General features: G+C 45.2%; 1 protein-coding gene across 1 annotated transcript in view; it reads left to right on the top strand.

Moving 5' to 3' along the window:
- The window catches only part of Csmd1 (CUB and Sushi multiple domains 1), a 1,292,092-nt gene that overhangs the window by 1,199,010 nt on the left and 74,167 nt on the right, over window positions 1-18,915 (top strand). The window contains exon 50 of the mRNA XM_005373917.1: window positions 15,663-15,848. Coding sequence (XP_005373974.1) covers window positions 15,663-15,848 — 186 coding nt within the window. The remainder of the gene's footprint in view (window positions 1-15,662; window positions 15,849-18,915) is intronic.

Genomic DNA, 18,915 nt, shown 5'->3' on the forward strand with positions numbered 1-18,915 from the left:
TTTAAAGAGAGTAGTAAATGAGAAACAAACCAATAAAAAAATAGAACAGTAGCAGCATACCAGTATCACGAACATAAACAATGTTTCACTCTCTGAGGCTATTATGATTTTCTTTGCAAGAATAAGTACGTTTATAATACTCATTAATACTAACATGTAGCCACTCTCCACACACATGTGTGTACTACACATATTTATTTATACATGCATGTGAATGTATAAATATGTACATTTATATGGTACATGTACAGATATTCAGTAAATTGTGGTAACCAGCATGATTCTGTGTGTTGAAGTTTAAATGCCTTACACCTTCACTGCAAGTAGAGATAGAACACTCAAATTTTACAGATCACACCTGCCTTTCTATCCTAAGCAGAATCAGGATGTCCTTAAAATGAGACTCACAAGTAAAACATCTGAGTTTTTTCAATAGTTCTTGAATTTGGGCTGAAAACAACCCTGAGTGTACATGTACTTGCCCTCCAAAGATAAACTCTCATAAAGCATTTCATCATGGAACAGAAGTTTTGGTTCCCATTTTCTTGTTCAAATTAAAGTTACTTTTTTAAGTAGCATGTCTTCAATATATGGGTATATTTTTGACTGATTTCTTCATGTTAAACTCTGTTCTTAGCTGTACTTTTTGATGGGAACTAACTATTGAAATTTTTATTGCTGAATTTAGTTTGGGATGATTATGTAATGCACTGCTTTTATATAATTTATTGGCTCCGTACTTCTAGCTTGTCAAATCAATAGAGAATTTCATTAACTTGGACTCCTCCATGTAGACTCTTGGAAACAAAATGAAAGGCTGAACATTCTGACACAGGCTTGGGACACTAGTGTCTGAGGCACTGGTGTCTGCAGCTCAAGCTTCCTCCAGAGCCCTCCTGAACTTCCTCAGTGGCCAATGATTTCCTTTTAAAATCAGTTGTTAGGGCACTGGGTATAGAACACCCAATCCTGGAAGTGGTCCACCACTCCTGACTGCGTCAGTGGGCCAGCAGGGCAGAGGTGGGCATTTCATTTAGTGTGTGACCTTTCCTGAGTCATGTGGAGGAAGAGGACGGCAATCAGTGACAGACTCACAGGACACAACTCTCCTGTGACCTGCATTGCTCTGAGCTCAGTGCTGTCTCCCTGGGTAACTGTGCACAGTTGGAGACTTAATTATAGCTCACAAAATGACTCTTGCAGTAAACCCCATGGAGCAGAGTTCAAGTGGATTGTCTACCTTGCAGTTAATTTAATGCCATCTGTGTTTGAGTGTGCAAGGCTGTCACCAGAGTGGTGGAACATTTGCACACTCATTGTGCAGAAAGACATAGCTAGTCAAATAAGAAGTGGAGATTGCACTTTTAAATTTGAAGATCAGGTGAGAAGTCACACCCCTTCAAACTGGAGGTCAGTCGTCCATCTGGCCTGAGATTCTGCTCTGTAAAATTTACAAATTTACATTAGAAGTATATATTAGATATATATTAGTATATATTATTAGTATATTAGTATATATTATTATATAATTAGTTAATTATATATTATAATTATTAATTATAATTATATATTATATAATTAATGTATATTATTAGTATATATTTACAGTAGAAGTATACATAGTGTGTGTGTGTGTTAATGGTCAGTAGAATAATACATACATGCACACATACATTTATTTTGTTGATTAATACTATTTTTCATCACTGGGATTTATGATGAGACCTGTGCCCTGTAGTTTCTATCATATAAACTATTGAGCTTTTCTGCTGAGCATCTTGAAAGTCTTGTAAGGGCTACAGGGACATAAAGCTTTCCGTAAAAAGTGTGTGAGTTTTGTGTTAGGCAGAAGAGCGACACATTTTGAAGTCCACAGAAGAGAAAGCACGAATGTATCAGCTAAGATAATGTTTGCAGTTTTCAAGTGAAAAAGAAGAAAAGAGCACCCAAAGTGGGGTCAGCACTGTGGTATGGTGAGGTCAGACGGCATGTGATTGTGAAAGTTATGAAAATTGGAGGCATCAGTGACAGAGGTCATGAGAATTTTACTTCTGGGTAGAAGCATAGGAGAAAGGGAAATATAAAATATATCATTTTATTTGCTAAAGTGAAGCCAGTCATTATAACCCGGTTGAAGGAGCACAAACCTCAGAGTTAGACGTCTGGGACTGGAGGCTTGCCCCTGCCCGGGTGACCCTGGGGGCTCGTTTGCTGTTTCTGTGCATGAGTGTCCATTGTAAAGTGAAGGTGGGAGTGGACTCACACCGCGCCGGAGGACTGAATGAGTGAGTCATGTCAGCACAGTGAGTGGGACACAGGAGAGAAAGCATGACATCACATTAATATTGCTACATAGTGATATTAACGTAAGATGCTAATGTTATAAAGTGCCAGGTGCATCAGACTTTATAGTAATGCCTCAGTTCACAAATGCTTCTGATTGCGAACAATTTGGTTCACAAACAGAACAACTTGGCAAAACTTTGCTTCCATCCTGGAGCTCCCCGCAGGTGACAAACGCGACCATGCATCTCCCCAGAATCACAGGACAAGAGGAGTCCAGGAACCCAGGCACCCCTGTATTTGGCTGCAGACAACAGTGCTACACCCAGCTAATGACGCTGTCACGCTGGTCGAGACGGAGGCCTTATGGAGAGTGTGGACACCGTCAGGTTCACTCAGCATCCTTGACCTGCTCTGTGCCAGGCACCGGGGCCACCACTGGCCATGGGCACCAAGGGGAGGATGAAGAAAGAGAGTTAGAAAATCGGTCAGCATCAGAAAGTTCCATTGGATTTTCGTCTGTCCATTCTTTGTTAGCTAGCGACTCAATTGTACTCAGTGTGTCTAACTAGAATCTCCTCCTGAGCTGACCACAAGAAAGCAGAGGTCGCGATTTCAGAACTGCTTCACCCCGTGCACTGTGGAGTGAGAGGAAATCTAGAAAATAAGCTTAATAAGAGCTTCCAACTTTCTGTGCAATTCCATCTCTCATTCTCCTTGGTTTCCATCACCATGCAGTGACCAGAAGTGGCACTTCCTTCCTTCCTTCCTGACCCAGTGACTCAGTCCACCCGCAAGCACAGGACTGTCGACCACACCACTGCGTCCTGTTGTTGAAAAACTGCTGATTATTATTTCACTTGGGGTGTTACATTCTTGGATGTATCTATTTGAATTCTTCAGAAATTACAACAAGTTAAGGAAAGAGAGAGAGATACAGACGGAGAGATAGAAAGAAACACTAGTCAGGTATTAGAGCACTTTCAGACTCTGGGTATAATAATTCAGTGATTCATTTCTACTCCACCTTCCTGCAGAATGAAATCCCACTGTCTGTATAGAAGAAAAGGTCTACAAAACCAAACCTAGTTTTAGTTCTGTGTCTGACTCCTTGTGTCTCCTTATACCTTACCTCAAGGTTTTTGCGATCATTTTGAACTCAGATGGAATTACAATCTGGGATTTTCAGGGAGTTGTTCATTTGGTAATTTCTAAGCCTGTGTTTGATTCATCACTAGTGGTTGAGTATTGGAATGCTGCTTTTCCTTAGCTGTCGCAGTTGAAAGTTAATGAAGTGAAGGCTCAGCATCATGAGAACTGTGTCGGAAGGGTCAACCAGAAGCCCTCAGCAAAGAGGAGAGTCTCCCACAAGCCCATGCTTCTTGGGTTGCCTCTCATCAATCTTAGAACCAAACTCCTGGCAGATGGCTACGTATAATTACTTTTCAATTAAAGTGGTAGAACAGTCATTTTCAATATTTGCATAGTTCACGTAGTGCCCCAAGAACCAATCTGGTCAGTTAAGTGGGTGAGATCTTCTAAATTATGGAAGCCACAGCACTTATTTTCATCTGTAATGAGCCCTCTGGCTCAAATTTCATTATTTCTGCTACTTTTCCACTAACACCAAGGAATATGGTGTCTCTGCTTTGTTACTACTTCATTGGATTTTGGTTCACTCCTAATTTTGCTTCGGTATTTTGAGAAAGCCTCCAAGGAATATTTTGTAGGCTATCTTCCTGTCCATCTGTTGTCACTCCATCTTTCTATGTATGCATCTGTCCATCAGCCTTCCCATTCTATCCGCCCATCCATCCATCCGTCCATCGTGCCATCTACCTTAATGCATTTATCTATGTGTCCTTTCTCAATCCCTTCCTCCCTTCTCCCCTCCTCACTTTTCTCCTTTTCCATTTGTCTTGCCTTTGTTTAATGATAGAACTGAGGACTCGGTTTATGCACTGAGGGTTTCCAGGTCAGCTGCCTCTCAGATGGGGCTGGGGATTCTGCTGGTACTGACACACTTGCCGGTTGGCTTCCTTGCTGCACAGCAAGCTGGTCTGCCTCCCTGGAGGAGAAAGCAGCACACACCCCTGCTGTGAAATTTCATTGTATGGGCACAGTAGACTTCTTTGTAAGGCTTGTTCATTCACTTTTACCTTTCTCTTACTTATCACCGGGGCATAAGTGAGAAAGGAAAAAGGTTTACGGTCTTTTATTGTGAAACTAAGTCACTAACTTGTCTTTAGTGCCCACCTTTTTGACATTATAAGTTGGAAGTTGCTTTATTTCCTTGTGTGTATTTTCAAAGAACACTAATTATGTTTTCTATGAGAACCAATACAGCTTCTCTTGCCAACATGAATGCCGATTTGTAAAGGGCAGCTGTGAGAAAACAGGGGGCATTTTCACTCTCAGTGCCTGGTTCTCATAGTTGTGCTGCTGTGTAAGTCAGCTTTTCATGGCTGTTAACAAATCACCCAACACAAACCGCTCACAGAGAAGAGGTTCATTTTGGCTCCCGATTCCAGGGGTTTCAGTCCCTGTGTGTTCATCACTTTCTTCAATGCTGGGACGAAATACCTCACACCTGCAACGGAAGGGAGGAGCAGGAGTTTTCCTGTGGCTCATAATTTGAAGGTGTCTCCGTCATCCGTCGTCAGCTGGCTCCAAGGCAGGAAGGCATGCACAGGGGCACAGAGGAGGAGAAGCTGCTTGTGGCATGGTGTCAGGAAAGAAAGGAAGAAAGGAGGAGCCTGGGAGAGAGATGAACCCGTCCAGAGACACCCACAGTGATCACCTCCTCTGAGTAGACTCTACCCCCCACAGCAAGTCAGGGCTGAGCCACCTAAATCTAATCATCTTCCCAAATCCTGGCTGATGAGTACATGAGGCTCTCGGGGACATCTCAATCCAAGGCATGACTTCGTATCTGGCTGGCCCTGAGAGAGAAACTTCGTGGCAGAAGCAGAAAGCAGAGAAAGCGACAAAGAGCCAGAGAGAGAAGACAGAGCTGAGGGTAGGAGTTACCTTTCCAGGTACACAGGGAGTGACCTGCTTCTGCCCACAGGTGCCCCTCAGAGCAGCACACCCAGCTGTGGATGCACTGAGGACATATCCATGGATGAGTCTGGAGCGGCTGTGAGGCCGTCTCCCTCTGAAACCCCACAACTGTCCAGTTTAATGAAAAAGCTGGACACTGCGAACCATGGGAAGAAGGCAAAGGAGAGGACAGGACAGAAGTTTCTGGACACATATGTGGTGTTTCTGGAGCCTGCTTCTTTCCTAGTTATGTTTTGCTTGGGCTCCTATCAAAATGAATGGGTGCATCTGTGTGGTGAAATTTAAAAAGTGGTCGGCAGCGGGGCAAGTGGATCAGTTGTCCAGTGGGGCATGGCAGCCTTTGGGAGAGTTTTAATCCAAACCGTAACAGCTACCTACTTTGACATTCATTCAGATTTGGGTCTCACATTTATTTCCTCTTTATGTCTCATTGTTTACAAAATACAGCGGTGGTACCTCAGTTCATGAACTTAATACATTCCACAGTTCTGGGGAAGATGGCCACAGTCTCGCTGATCACTGGACGCAGAGTTCGTGATCGGAAAAAAAACTTTGCCTCTGTTCACAAACTGAGTTGTTCAGCAATGGCAGCATTTGCGAACAGAGTTCTCACTGTACAGACGCACACCCACGCAGCAGTTTGGTGAACATGTTACATTCCCAAAATTCTTTTTGTTAGACTGATATTGGGAGCTCATGTGCTTCTCAAAGAAAGTTGATCTCTTCTTGCTGATTCATCTTCTCACTGTAAATAAAAGAGGGTGAAGAAGGAGACCTACTGATTTCCTGTTGTGAGTGTCCTCTATCTGACTTTAATGTTCATACAACTGGAGACAGTGCTTTTTCCTATTTTTTTTCATGTGCTAAAATGAATGTGACATAAAATTAACCATATTGGTCACTTTTAAGTGCACCATTCGGTCATGTTAAATATAACTGTTCCTTCACTATATGGCTGTGCAGACACAACTTGCACCCATCCGTGCTTTTTCATTTTGCAAAACTGAAGCTCTACACCCATTAGAGGTAATCCAGACCCTTCTCCTGGCCCTGGAGATCAGGATCCTACTGTCTGCTTCCATGAGTATCCAGGTGTCTCCTGTGAGTGGAGAAACTCGGGTCTGCCTTTGTATGACTGGCTCATTTCCCTTAGCGTGGCCTTCTCATCTGTGTGACAGCATAAGTTACAATGCTTTTCATCTTAAAACCTGAGTCTATTCTACTGTATGCAAACCACAGTGAGTTTATTGATTTTTTTCCATTCACAAGCACTGGGGTTGCTTCTGTGTTTAGTGATTTGGGTAGAATGTACCACAGATGTGTAAATAGAAGTATCTTTAGACACCCTGCCATTGCAAGCAGAATTGCTAGATCCTGTGGTAATTGCTTTTAGTTTTTGAGTAACCACCATACTGTTCTCGACAGTGAATACACCATTGTACGTGCCCAACACCAGTGCACTGGCTTTCCGGTTCCTCCATGTCTTGCCAACACTTGTTACAGTCTAGTTCTTCCTGTGGCTTTTATTATTCTTACTTCGCAAGCGGTGAAACGAAGGCTGGAATGGGCTGTGCACTGCCCATTATTAGAAGCAATGTGTGCACCTGGGATTGCGTGGTATCGTAGAACAGTCTCCCACCACAACAGGAGAGAAAAAGGCCAGCTCTGGAGTGCAGATCCCCATGAAATCCATTTGTGTATGAATATGGTCGCTCTGTGCAGTCTGTGATCCTGCATCTTCCGCTCAGGAAGCCAGGGTCTTCGGACTGCAGGGGACAAGGATAGGAGTCTGGCACAAATGCTCCCGTTTGCCTTCCTGGTCTTCCCTTCTGTGGACACATGGTTTGTATGGAATGATACTTTACTTCATATTCCTAAGAATGACTTTTTTCAAATGTTGGTACCCGTGCCCTCTTAGGGCTCCTGGAAGCACATGGGTGGTCAGTTACTGCTCTAGCTGTAGTTTCCTGAAGGTCCCAGAGGCCCTGATCACCAGCCTGGAGGCTTTGTAATTCATCATTGGTATGGCAACCCAGTGGGGCTTGCTTTTTAATAGTATTTTCATTTGTCTCACATTAAGTGCTTCCTCATTTCTTCCTTGGGCTATGATGTGCTAAATATTCTGAGAGGTTTCCAGCAGGTTACAGCACTTCTCAGCTGAATCCTGCCTTTCCATCTCATTGTTCATTGCAGAGCTGCCTGCTTTTTAAGCTGTCCACCTGTCCACAGCAGCATCTGCAACCCCGTCAGCCCTCACTCTGAGACAAGACCTTCTTTCCTCCTCCAGACAAAGGAGGACATTTCTGATGCGGTCTGTGCTCCTGGCACTACACAGGCCCTGTCTTGTGAATAGAGTTAGGGTGCTGTGTGTTTCCCTACTGGTCCCAGGAGGCTCTGGGCTTCCTGTCTTTGGGGTGAGGTTGTCTCTCTCCACCCTCAGCAGTGCTATGCTGGGTGCTGGCTGAGGCTGAGGTGAGATGCGGATCACTGTTCAGCTACCCCAGGAAGGTACTGGGGGAATCAAAGACGAGGCAAAAATAAAGGGCTTATCAATTACCATCAATGTTCAAATTCAAACCTGCCTTCCTCTTTTCTGAAGTATATTTTGAAAATCTATTTCTAGCCTATCGATTTGTTGATGAACTGTGGTCAGGCATGGGAAATAAAAGTAAGCTTGGAATATGATGAAATACAGGTGGCATCCCGGGGGCAGAGAGTGGAGGAACCTGGAGGCACCAGTGCTGGAGGTCTGCAGCTGACTCAGACACCGGTCATAAGGAGTGGGCAGTTTCCTGAGCATCTCCCAAGCCCATGTCTCTTAGGAAAGATAAAATAATAATGGCATCTACTTCTTAGGGTGGGGTAAGTGTGCATCACAGGACCTTCTAGAATGCTGGGGCGTTTGTGTATGGCACAGGATGCCAGACGCCACACCGTATTGATAATGGTGATAGTGGTGAATGCCAGATTCCTCGGTACCTTCTTCCGTCCTGACCTCCTCCTGCTGCAGAAGTTTTCTAGACCTTTGGTCAGCGCTCTCGGTGTGAGCAGATCAGCCCATATCAGTGTTTGATTCATCTGAGAAGCGGCTGGCCCCAGACTGTCCAGGATTAGGCGTCACTGTTGGAACTCTGAGACCAGAAATTTCCCATCTTGGCGATGGTGCCGTGAAAGTTCTCAGGATTCCCTGTTAAAATTCCTGCTGCATACAGGATGAGAAAGAAAACAGTCTTTCCTATTGCGTAAGCTTTTAGTTAACCCTCACCTAAGAACCTGAAGAATGCTTTTTTTAAGCTAAATTAATTACTGGTTCTGGTGGCAAAATAACACCTGTGACTGTTTTTCTGGGGCCTAATGTGAACCAGGGGTTTTGCTTACAAGCGAAGCCATGCATCTCCCATCACTAGAATTTTTTATCCCTCCACAGTTGTTTAAGTACAGGGTGCTTTGTTTACTCTAGAGTCTTGGCTCTGTAATCTCTGGTTTGAGCAGCACACAGGGGTCTCAGAGAGGCCTTACCTAAGTGACACACGTGCTCCTGGCCCCTCCGTCCTTCCCAGAAGCCACCCCACTGGCCGGGTCCACGGTCAGCGGTGCTCTCCTTCTCCTGGATAGGCTGAGTCCCTGGCTTCCTGGGCACAGCCCGTTCATCTCCACCCTGAAGGACAACTGGCACCCTCCACACTGTCCTGTACCCTGTCCTCTCCTCCCAGAGCCCTGGGGCTCCTGCCTGGGGGCTCCCAGCTCCCCAGATAGCAGCCACATGACTTCACCAGAACTGATGGACTATCACCTCCCAGGGCCAGGGCCACACCCTTCCCAGTGGCTCAGTCAGAGAGCCTTTTCCCAGGTTCCAGCCCCATTGGCCTCTCCACTTCTGCTCCAAGGGTACCTGGATTCCCGTTCAGTCAAGAGTGCAGTCTGGCCTCCTTTTGCCCCCTGCAGTGCTTTTAGATGAGACTATAGGAGACCCAGGGTCTCCAGAGGAGGTGCCCAATGTGTCCCGGTGTCCACTGGAAACAAGTCCTCATCCAAGAACCTGGAGTACACAGAGCTCGGTGAGAACAGTCAGGCAGCAAATGCAGTCAAGAGCACATGGAAGTTCAATCCGTCTCCCTGGGGTCATGAAGCAATTGTCCTTAAAATGCTCCAGTGAACAATGGTGAGCTTGCATGAGCAAATTGAAAAGAGAAAAGGTCCCTGCAAAGAAATAGAAGATAGGCGGAATAACCAAATGGAATTGTTAGAGCTAGAAAGTGCCACAACCAAAATCAGAAACTCAGGGATGGCACAGCAGTACAGAGAAGCCCAGGAGGTGTCTACTCCTGTGGAGACAGGAGAGTAACTTTACCAGCTCCCATGGCAGAGAGAAAACATACTTCACACAGAAAAACTGAGCTTCATGGAGCAGGGCTGGACCCCAGGACCTAAGTAAGGGTCTCGGTGTCAGAAACACAGAGATTCAAGGAGATGAATGAACCCCAAAACCAGAAGCCCAGAGAAATTCACACCAGGGCTAAAGGTTTGAGACATATCAGATGGCAAAGCTACAACTGTATCTTTGATTTTGTTGTCTTAGCACCTTTGTTTTCCAGTTAATCCAGCTGACAGCAATTATTACTAAAAGAAGATTCTTTGATAGAAGAAGAAGTAGTGATTTTTCATGTATCAAAGTTGATAATGAATCTTGTAATTTTCCCAAACTATCCATGAGTGCTGGACAGCCACCCACAGAAAGGAGGGGACCTCGTGGACTCCTCAAGAAGAGATCTATTGCAGTGGTACTGGGCCTGGCTTCGGAAATGACTGGTGATTTTAAGAAGACTCTGCAAAAGATAATTCAATAGAGACAACTTCACAAAGTGCAATTTCACATCACTTTGTGAGGCAGGTTTCATGTAAACAAATGTTTTCCTAATTGAAAATGTAATGGCACAGCAGCTTTGCCATTGCACTGATGTGGGACACGCTGGCTGAGGGCCAGATGGGGGATCTGAAGTGGGGAACCTGAGGTAAGGCAAGGGCAGGCTCGTGGGCTCCATGTGGGAGGGAAAAAGGGGCAGGAGGAGAAGAAAGGGATATCTTTTGTTTCCTTTCAGTGTTAGAGAAAACAGGAAACTGCTGTGCATTTGTATGATAACTGCGCACCCGGAAGATGTGAAATTGGAAATACTCAATTATAATAACCCAGGCACCTACTGCAGTGTGCTGATGGGTTCTACCTGAGTGTAGTGGACCTGGTTTGAGACCTCCATCACCAAGGCACTGAAGTGAGATGTGAAATGAGGACGTGAAACATTTTAACGCCTAAACCTTTATCTGTAAGAAAGTAAAACAAAGTCTTATTTAACAGAGCTGTAGTGAAAATAAGGAAACAACGTGACATGAAACTGCGGTGTAAACTTTAAAACCACAAGTACAGTGGGGTATCTAAGTAGTTACATATGTGTATGTGTGTATACATATCTGTCTACACCAACACATATATACATGTATGGGTTACATAAACATAGAAACACACATATGTACATCTAATCTATGTTTCCATTACATCAGTGTTTCAGAGGCATTTTTGCGAACCTGCTTTTATCTTTTTATTTTGGTTATTTGGTGTGTACAAGCACCATATTATGTATGTACAACTAAAATCCATCCCGAACCCACCAAATTCAAGTTGGAAAATACCTTAACTAATCGGATGCTGATGCTTTTCTGGAACTCAGTTACCACTTGCAGAATCACAAGTTTCTCAGAGAACGCCTGTCTGTGCTCTGACCCGACCCCTCTGACTGCTCCTCCTGGAGTGTTGGGGCGGTGAGGGAGTTGCTGCACCCAGGGCCTGCCACGGGGCCCCTTGCTCTCCCCTTGAAGCAAGGCTCCATTTCTGAGCGATCTGCTCTGATGTTTTTCTCACTGCACTGTAACAATCGACTGTGATCACTCAGACCCAAGGGAACCATGGACACAAAGCAGAGGCAGGCGCTGGCACTCCATAGCAGGTCCAGGTTAAGGATAGTAACCTAGGATGTCCTCATGTTATGATTTTGGTATATGTATATATTAAAAGTTGGCATGCATGCATATATTTTAGTTGATCAAAAATTCTTACATTCTTAAACTGTACATTCTGAAACCCTCACGAATCTGTAGACTCCAATGTCTCAAACTGGCTGCCTTGTGACTTGGCTGTGCATTGCCCCCGGGCCAGAAGGTGCACATGACTCACAGTGGTCTTCTACTGTGTCCCTGAGCACTGTGTCCCGGTCTCACCGTCCCCCTTCTTTGCAGTGACCACCCCTGCTCTCAGCACCCTGACTGAGCTGTCCTGGGCCTCTGTTGTGGGCTGCACTCCCATGCATGTGATGGCCACCTTGGGCTAGGACCATGGCACCTGAGGATCCAACTCAGACCCGTTTTTAAACAAGTTCCTGTCCCTGCTTGGCCTCAGGAGCCTTCCTAGGAACACTCTGCCCTGTGCTTCCCACTGGGTGGTCTCGCCAGGCAGGAAGGACATGGCGTCCATCTGGAGAGGAGACTCCTGACTAGGGTGCTTGTGGCAAGAGAGGAGAAGCAGGCAGAGGGTAGAAAGCACCACCTCAGATGCAGACGATGTCGGGCAAGCAGCAAAGAAAGGAGAGGCCAAAGAGCAGGCAAGGAAGTACCAACCCCTTTCTCAAGGATGCTTCACAGAGGCAGTGGGGCTGCAGGGCTGAGGGCTGAGGGCAGGCAGCAAGCTGGGCCTTGCATGAATCTAATTCTGTGATGTGGGCTGTGCTCAAGTGGAATCTCAGGGGACAGCAGATAACAGGAGTGGGTAGTGTGGATCTCCGGGTTTGCGAACCACAAGCTTAAAGCCAACCAGCAAAGCTCCAAGAATCGCTGAGCTCTCTGAAGGGGACAAAGGAGGGAAGAAAAAGCAAAGGAGCTCTGCTCAGTTATGGAGAAGGACCATGTGAGGAAGGGAAGAGCATCCAGGAAGTACCTTTAAACCTCCAGAGGATGCTGGGTATAAATCTCCAGGGAATGCTGGGTATAAACCTCCAGAGGATGCTGGGTATAAACCTCCAGAGGATGCTGGGTAGAGCTTGGGGGTGGAGCATGTGCCTCACATGTGAGAGAGCCTGGATTCAATACTCACAGATGCACACACACACCCCACATACACATGTGTACACACACACACACCTTCAGAGGCAAGGGAGACCATCACTTGAATGGCTTTACGTTTGCAAAGGAGAAATCTCTCATAGGATTCATAACACTTAAGCAGCATAAAGCATTGCATATTGGAATGTCTCCCCATTTATAATTTTGAAACAGTATTAAATCTCAAATGAGATTTATAAAAGAAATGTCATCTTTCTACTAACTTAATGTTTGTGCTCTTTAATAAGTAGGTTACACAGAGTTGGTCCTAGTGATTCATATCTTTATTCACAAAAGACATGAGTATGAAATGAGTGTGTGAGTGTGTGTGCCAGTGTGTACATAGATAGATACACAGAAATGGATATAATAATTTGTCACTTATGCGACGCCTACACTGTGTCTGCAGACCGCTCATTGTACATCTGATGAGTGACTGAGTACACAGATGAGTGGAATCTAGACTTTATCCATGTGCCCAGATTTCGCCATCTTTCCTTCACTTTCTTCAGCAGTGTTATAATGCCCTTTTCGATGGACTGACTCACCACTGTCAGCTCACCAAGTAGCTCTCGTAAGACACCCTGGGAGCAGGTAGTCGTCGCTCAGAACCAGACACAGGCTGTCAGCTGACATACCGTGGGTCCTCCTGAGCCCTCAGAGTCAGAGTTCACTTTTATTTGAAAGCTTCCAGATTTAGCAGAAGAAAGCACATCTGTGTTGGCCTCCTGGGTGGGAGTCCTTTCAAGGAAGGCTTTGTATGTGTCCGTAGAATGGCATCTTTCCCACTTAACCTGCAGGAGAAATGTCATTTCACTCTTGCTCACCTCAGATAAGAATTGCGAGGGAGCTGGGCACTGCACACACTTTGGCATCAGCAGAGAAATTAAAGCCTGTGGGGCTGAACCAATGATTGTCCAGAGAAATCTAAGAGAACGTGGAAGGGATCTTGATAGGACAACACTGTGAAATACAGACAGGATCCAAAAGTACCTGATGTAGGCCATTTACTGCATCCAGTAAAATAAGATCAATATTTTGCAAATGTTTAGCAGCCTCTCTATTGATACATTCCCTAGACAGAATCCTGGCTGTAGAAAACCAGAGATTATTATTCATCATTTCAAATACTTTGCCCTGAATGATGTCCATATACCTGCAGCTTTGTTTCAATGTGTTGCAAATCATTTAATATGGTATTACACACACATGTGCATGCACACACATACACACACACATGTGCACACAGATTTCAGATGGTTGAAATAGCTGATGATACATTTAAACCCAAGAGAAATTTTATATCTTGGATTTTCTAGAAATTTGATTATTATTAGCACATGTCTTTTTACTTCACTGGTGTTTTCCCATTGTATTTATTTACTATTTTAACAAAGAAAAAAAAGAACAAAAATATGACAGTAAAGTCTTAAACAAACTCACAGTTGCCCTGAGACCATGCCGAGCCAAACAGCCAGCTAGGCCCCAGCCTCTCTCTCACTGCAGGCTGTGTGTGAAGGCATTGGGCTGCACCGGCCCACTCATCGCTTCTGATGCTCAGTTCTTCAGCTGTAAAACTGCAGGTTTACGGAAACCCTGCACTGCGTGGTTTTCTCCTAGCTCTAACATTTCAGACATAAGGTGTCTTTGGAATCTGCCTGGGGGAATTTTCAGATTATCCAAACTGAAGTCTATGGTCTGAGCACTATCTTTAGTATTGAATATAAAGGGGAAGCCCTTAATTTATTAATCTCAAATCCTTTCTGGATCAAGTGCATTTGTGTTGGGATGGGACTCCTGAGAGTGGCACCCTGCACCCTCCCTCTCAGTTTCACCCCAAACTCGAAGTCACTTAACTTAAGGGCACGTTCTTTCTCTCTCTCTCTCTCTCTCTCTCTCTCTCTCTCTCTCTGTCTGTCTTTCTCTCTACCTCCTTCTTTCCCTCCTTCCTCCTAGTAGATAGGTTTGCATCAGAGTTAGTAAATTCAAGACAGTAGCTTTAATGAATTCTCCCTACATTTTACTTATTTTTTTAAAGGAAAGTTCCTCTTGATTTTTCTGCTTTCTTGTGTGGTCTTCTAGTAAAAGTAGATCTATATGTCTGGCATGGCTGTGCCTTCTGCTGAAGGTCTTTTTCCTGACTCCTTCCCCATCTTATTTTCTGACAGAAATACTAAAGTTGATGATATAAAGGCACTGATGGTCTTAGACAACTTTTTTGCCTTTTGTATTAGTTCATTTCCTGATTCCATAAGGCCACACCTGAGGCAGGCCCACTTTGCTAAGAAAGGAGTTTCATTTAGCTCACAATTTGGGAGCCAGAAGTCCCAGCTGCATAGTGTTGGACACGGTGAGGACCTCCTGGCCGTGTCATCCTCACAGATGGCACCATGTCGGGAATATCTTTGACAGGAAGTGATCACGTGGAGATGGGCAGCCAGGGAACGTGGCGGCCCGTTAGTTCTTTTAATCCTCTCTCAAGAACTGACCAGAGTCCCATGAGAACTGATTCATCCCTTCCCTGGTCAGACTCTTCGGTGACCTCCCGCTGGCTCCACCTCCTCAAGGTCCCTGAATCTCTTAACACAGCCGCCCTGAGGTCCACATTCCCAACACACGAGCCCAAGACAGATCACACCCGACCCAGAGCTTATTTTAGATAATTCACTACTTTTTGTTTAGGGCCACTGAGTCAGGGACGGGCGCGGGGCAGACACAAGAGGAGCCGATTCTGAGACTGAGAGGCTCAGTGTTCCCTTTCCTGCTGACTCCAAGGACGTTGTTGCCAAGAAGCCTGTGTGGCGATGCACTTACTGACAGTGAAGTTGGTGTCGCGGCCCTTTCCTTTCTCTCTGGTGTTAAAGGCAGCCAGCATGGTGCCCGGCTCCCTTGAACACAGATCTGCCAGAAAGTGTCCCACGGGGGTTGAACCACAAGCGTGTCCTGGAAGCTCTGGCTTGCAGAATCACTACACAGATATTTTGTTCTGACCCACTTTTCATTATTCTAACCAATTTCCACTGCATCCTCAAAAGTCTGAAAGTGTGTAAAGTTAATGCCACACCTTGGAAGCATAATTCAGAACTTTTATAGGTTTATGAGATGAAAAGGGAAACAAAATGAATGAAGTCCTACAGGAATAAGCCTGCATCCCTCTTGTTTCTTTTCAGCTGTGTCCTGTGGCATCCCAGAGTCCCCGGGAAATGGTTCATTCACAGGCAATGAGTTCACTCTGGACAGTAAAGTGACATATGAATGTAACGAGGGCTTCAAGCTAGAAGCCAGTCAACAAGCAAGCGCGGTATGTCGGGAGGATGGCTTGTGGAGTAACAGAGGGAAGCCTCCTGCTTGCAAACGTAAGTGTTGGAGAATATTTGCTCATCTTTGTAGATTTAGTTGGGAACTGAATGCAGAGGGCTTCAGGTTCCAACAGAGGTCCCCTACCACGTTATGAACACATGGTCTACCGTGTCACAGTAGCCAGTGTATTCCCTATAGGGTGCTCCAGCCCCCGAGAATGAGCTATGCTCCCTGGAGTCAGCCAGATGCCTACTACTGGTCCCGTGTGGTGTATCCAGCATGTCTGTGTGTCCATGTTCATGGTGCAGGGATGCCATCTGGGGACACTGAGGCACGAAGCCAGCAAAGGCACTCCGCATGACATGCCAACATGCCTTTCATCCCCATGTGGTTTCGAGCTGTCCAAATCAAAGGCAATGCTTGGTTTTTGTGAATATCACCTACTTTGCAGAACTTGGGGGTGCTCAGAAAAGCACAGACATGACCGTGAAGTGAGGTTGGGCTTTTAGGAAACTATTTATAGTGTATGGTAATATTCTTACAAGGGCCAAAAGCCTGGTCTGATGTAAAGCTTTAGTCTTAAAAAATAGTTAAGTTTATCACAGGCCAAAGAGAGAAAACACACATACATACACGCTCATGCACTCATGCACAAGCACAAAATGTCCATAGCAAGCTCCTCAAGATATGTTTTGAAAAAAGACTTAATTTGGAAATAATCTGTCCTTCCTAAATCCCCAAATTGAAAATTATCTATCTAACATTTCTATATATACAATGATATTGCTGCTCTAATGTTAGCTACAAAGATCTGGATGCTCTTTAATTATAAAATTGTCTTGTCTTTATTTGTGCATTTTGGTCACATTAAAAAATTTTAAACTCTTTGGATATGAATCTATAAATATTTATGGAAAAGATTTGCTTCCCTCCAGTTTTTTCCTTTTGTATCAGTTTATTACATTTTTGTGAGTCATTATGCAATATTTAAAGAGCATTAATGTTTCTGGTTACTTTTATGAAGTAAGGTATCATTTTATAACAATAAAATAATACTGTAAGAAGCTATGCTAATAAGATACATTGCTTCAGTTTATCTTAATTTTTATTTCAATCCTTAAAAGCATTCTCTGAAAGCAATACCTTGCCCTGGGGGCTGTCGCACTGGAGTGTGAGTTGCCATAGAGGGCTGTGAGCAATGTCATGTTGGTGGTAGTGTCCTGTGTGCAGCCTGGAGGTCCTCAGGGGCCTCATCTGCTGGTTTGAAATGTCCCTGAGCTCCTGGATGAGCCAGTGAGCTCATCTACCAACTTCATAAACCCTGAAACAGTATGAAGCTGATGACCACCCAAACGAGGGGGAACCTCCGCCTGTGCGGGGTGCAGTCGGGCTCTGTTGTCTCTGGCTTTAGGTCCTGTACCCCTTTCACTAGACCACTACTTGTCTACACTGTTAATGCATGAACATCCTCCAGAGCTTTAGAAACAACACCAAAGTCCAGCTCTGACCCTCAGTGACTCTGAGCCACCCTGGCTGGGGTGCAGACCATGCTTCTGGTTGACTCAGCTCTGTGTGAAGTTCTTCTGGTGCCAAGCTTAGCATGCCAAGTACACTGACTCTAAAAGGAGCCCCACTTTAAATTCGTATATGACCGAGAAACTACTGAAAGGTGACTTTCATTTGCACCTCATTTTGTTTATTTGATAGACTTTATTTTTCAAAGTCATGTTAGACTCACAGCAAAACTGAGCAACGTCACAGACACCTGCCCTGCCCTCCGCAGCCCCGACGTGCTCGGCCTCCCCCTACCAGCACCCCACTCCGGAGAGGTGTTCTTGCCATAACCAGGGCACCTGCATGGACAGGTTGCCATCACCCAAGGTGCACGGTTTGCTTTGGGCTCCGCTGTCAGCACCCTATCCTCTTGTGTGGCCAAGTGCGGAAAGACCTCCGCCTGCCTCTTCAGCACCGTGCAGGTTGCTGCCCTGCTGTAAAAACCTCCTGTGCTCCACCTGCCCCTCCCACCTCCCCATCGGCCCCTGTGACCACAGACCTCCTTCTGTCTCTGCGCTTTGCCTCTGCCAGAATGGCACGGATTTGTCACCACACAGCGCGTGCCTTTTCCAGTTGACTTCCCCTCATTACACGCATTTGCCTTTCCTCTGGGTGTTTGCGTGGCTGGATGGCCCTGCCTCTTTACTTCCAAGGAGTATTCCATTGACCGAAATACCAGAGTTTATTTACCTCTCACCTACTCAGGGACCTCTTAGTTGCCTCCAAGTTTTGGCATCTATGAATAATTCTGCTATAAACGTCTGTGTGTGGGTTTTTGTGCAGATATTGGTTTTTAATTCATTTGCATGAATACCACAGGGTGTGATTGGTGGATCCATAGTGAGAGTAATTTCAGTTTTGTAAGGGCCACCAACCTCCTGCAAAGCAGCTGTGCCCTCTGTGTGCCCAGCAGCCTGGGCGAGCTCCCTCCTGCCCCTCCGCAGCATTGGGGTTGACAGGGCCTGGGCTGTGGCCCTTCCAGTAGATGTGCGGTGCTGTCTCGCTATTTTAATAGGCGTTTCCCAGATGACCTAGGGTGTGCAGCATCTTTCCTTACCTTGGTCTGCAGTCTACATCTTCTTTGGTGAGATGAATGAGCTGTCTTTTAAAGTCTTTTCCACAATCTTTTTTTTGTTTTTGTTTTGTTTTTTCCGGTACCGGGAATTGAACTCACGACCTCACGCTTGCCAGGCAGGTGCTGTGCGGCTGAGCTAAATCCCCAGCCCTTTTCCACAGTCTTAATCAGTTGCTCATTTTCTTATCCATGAATTTCAAGAACTGTTTGTACACTTTAGGGTACAGTCCTGTATCAGCTGTGCTTCTGCAGATATTTTCTCCGTGTGGAGTCTGTTATCATATTTCTTCGTAGTGGCTTCACAGGGCAGAAGTTATTAATTTTAATGTAAAGCACATAACAATATTTTCTTTTATGGTTGGTGCCGGACTCTAGATCATCTACATTTTCTGTAGTATCTTCTCAGATATTTATTTATGTACTTATGTACTTGTGGTTTACATGTGACCCTGCGCCTCACTTTGAGTTAGTTTTCACTCAGGGTGTAAGGTCTG

Source organism: Chinchilla lanigera, unplaced genomic scaffold (genome assembly GCF_000276665.1).
Source record: "Chinchilla lanigera isolate Chin_1 unplaced genomic scaffold, ChiLan1.0 scaffold00002, whole genome shotgun sequence".
NCBI lineage: Eukaryota > Metazoa > Chordata > Mammalia > Rodentia > Chinchillidae > Chinchilla > Chinchilla lanigera.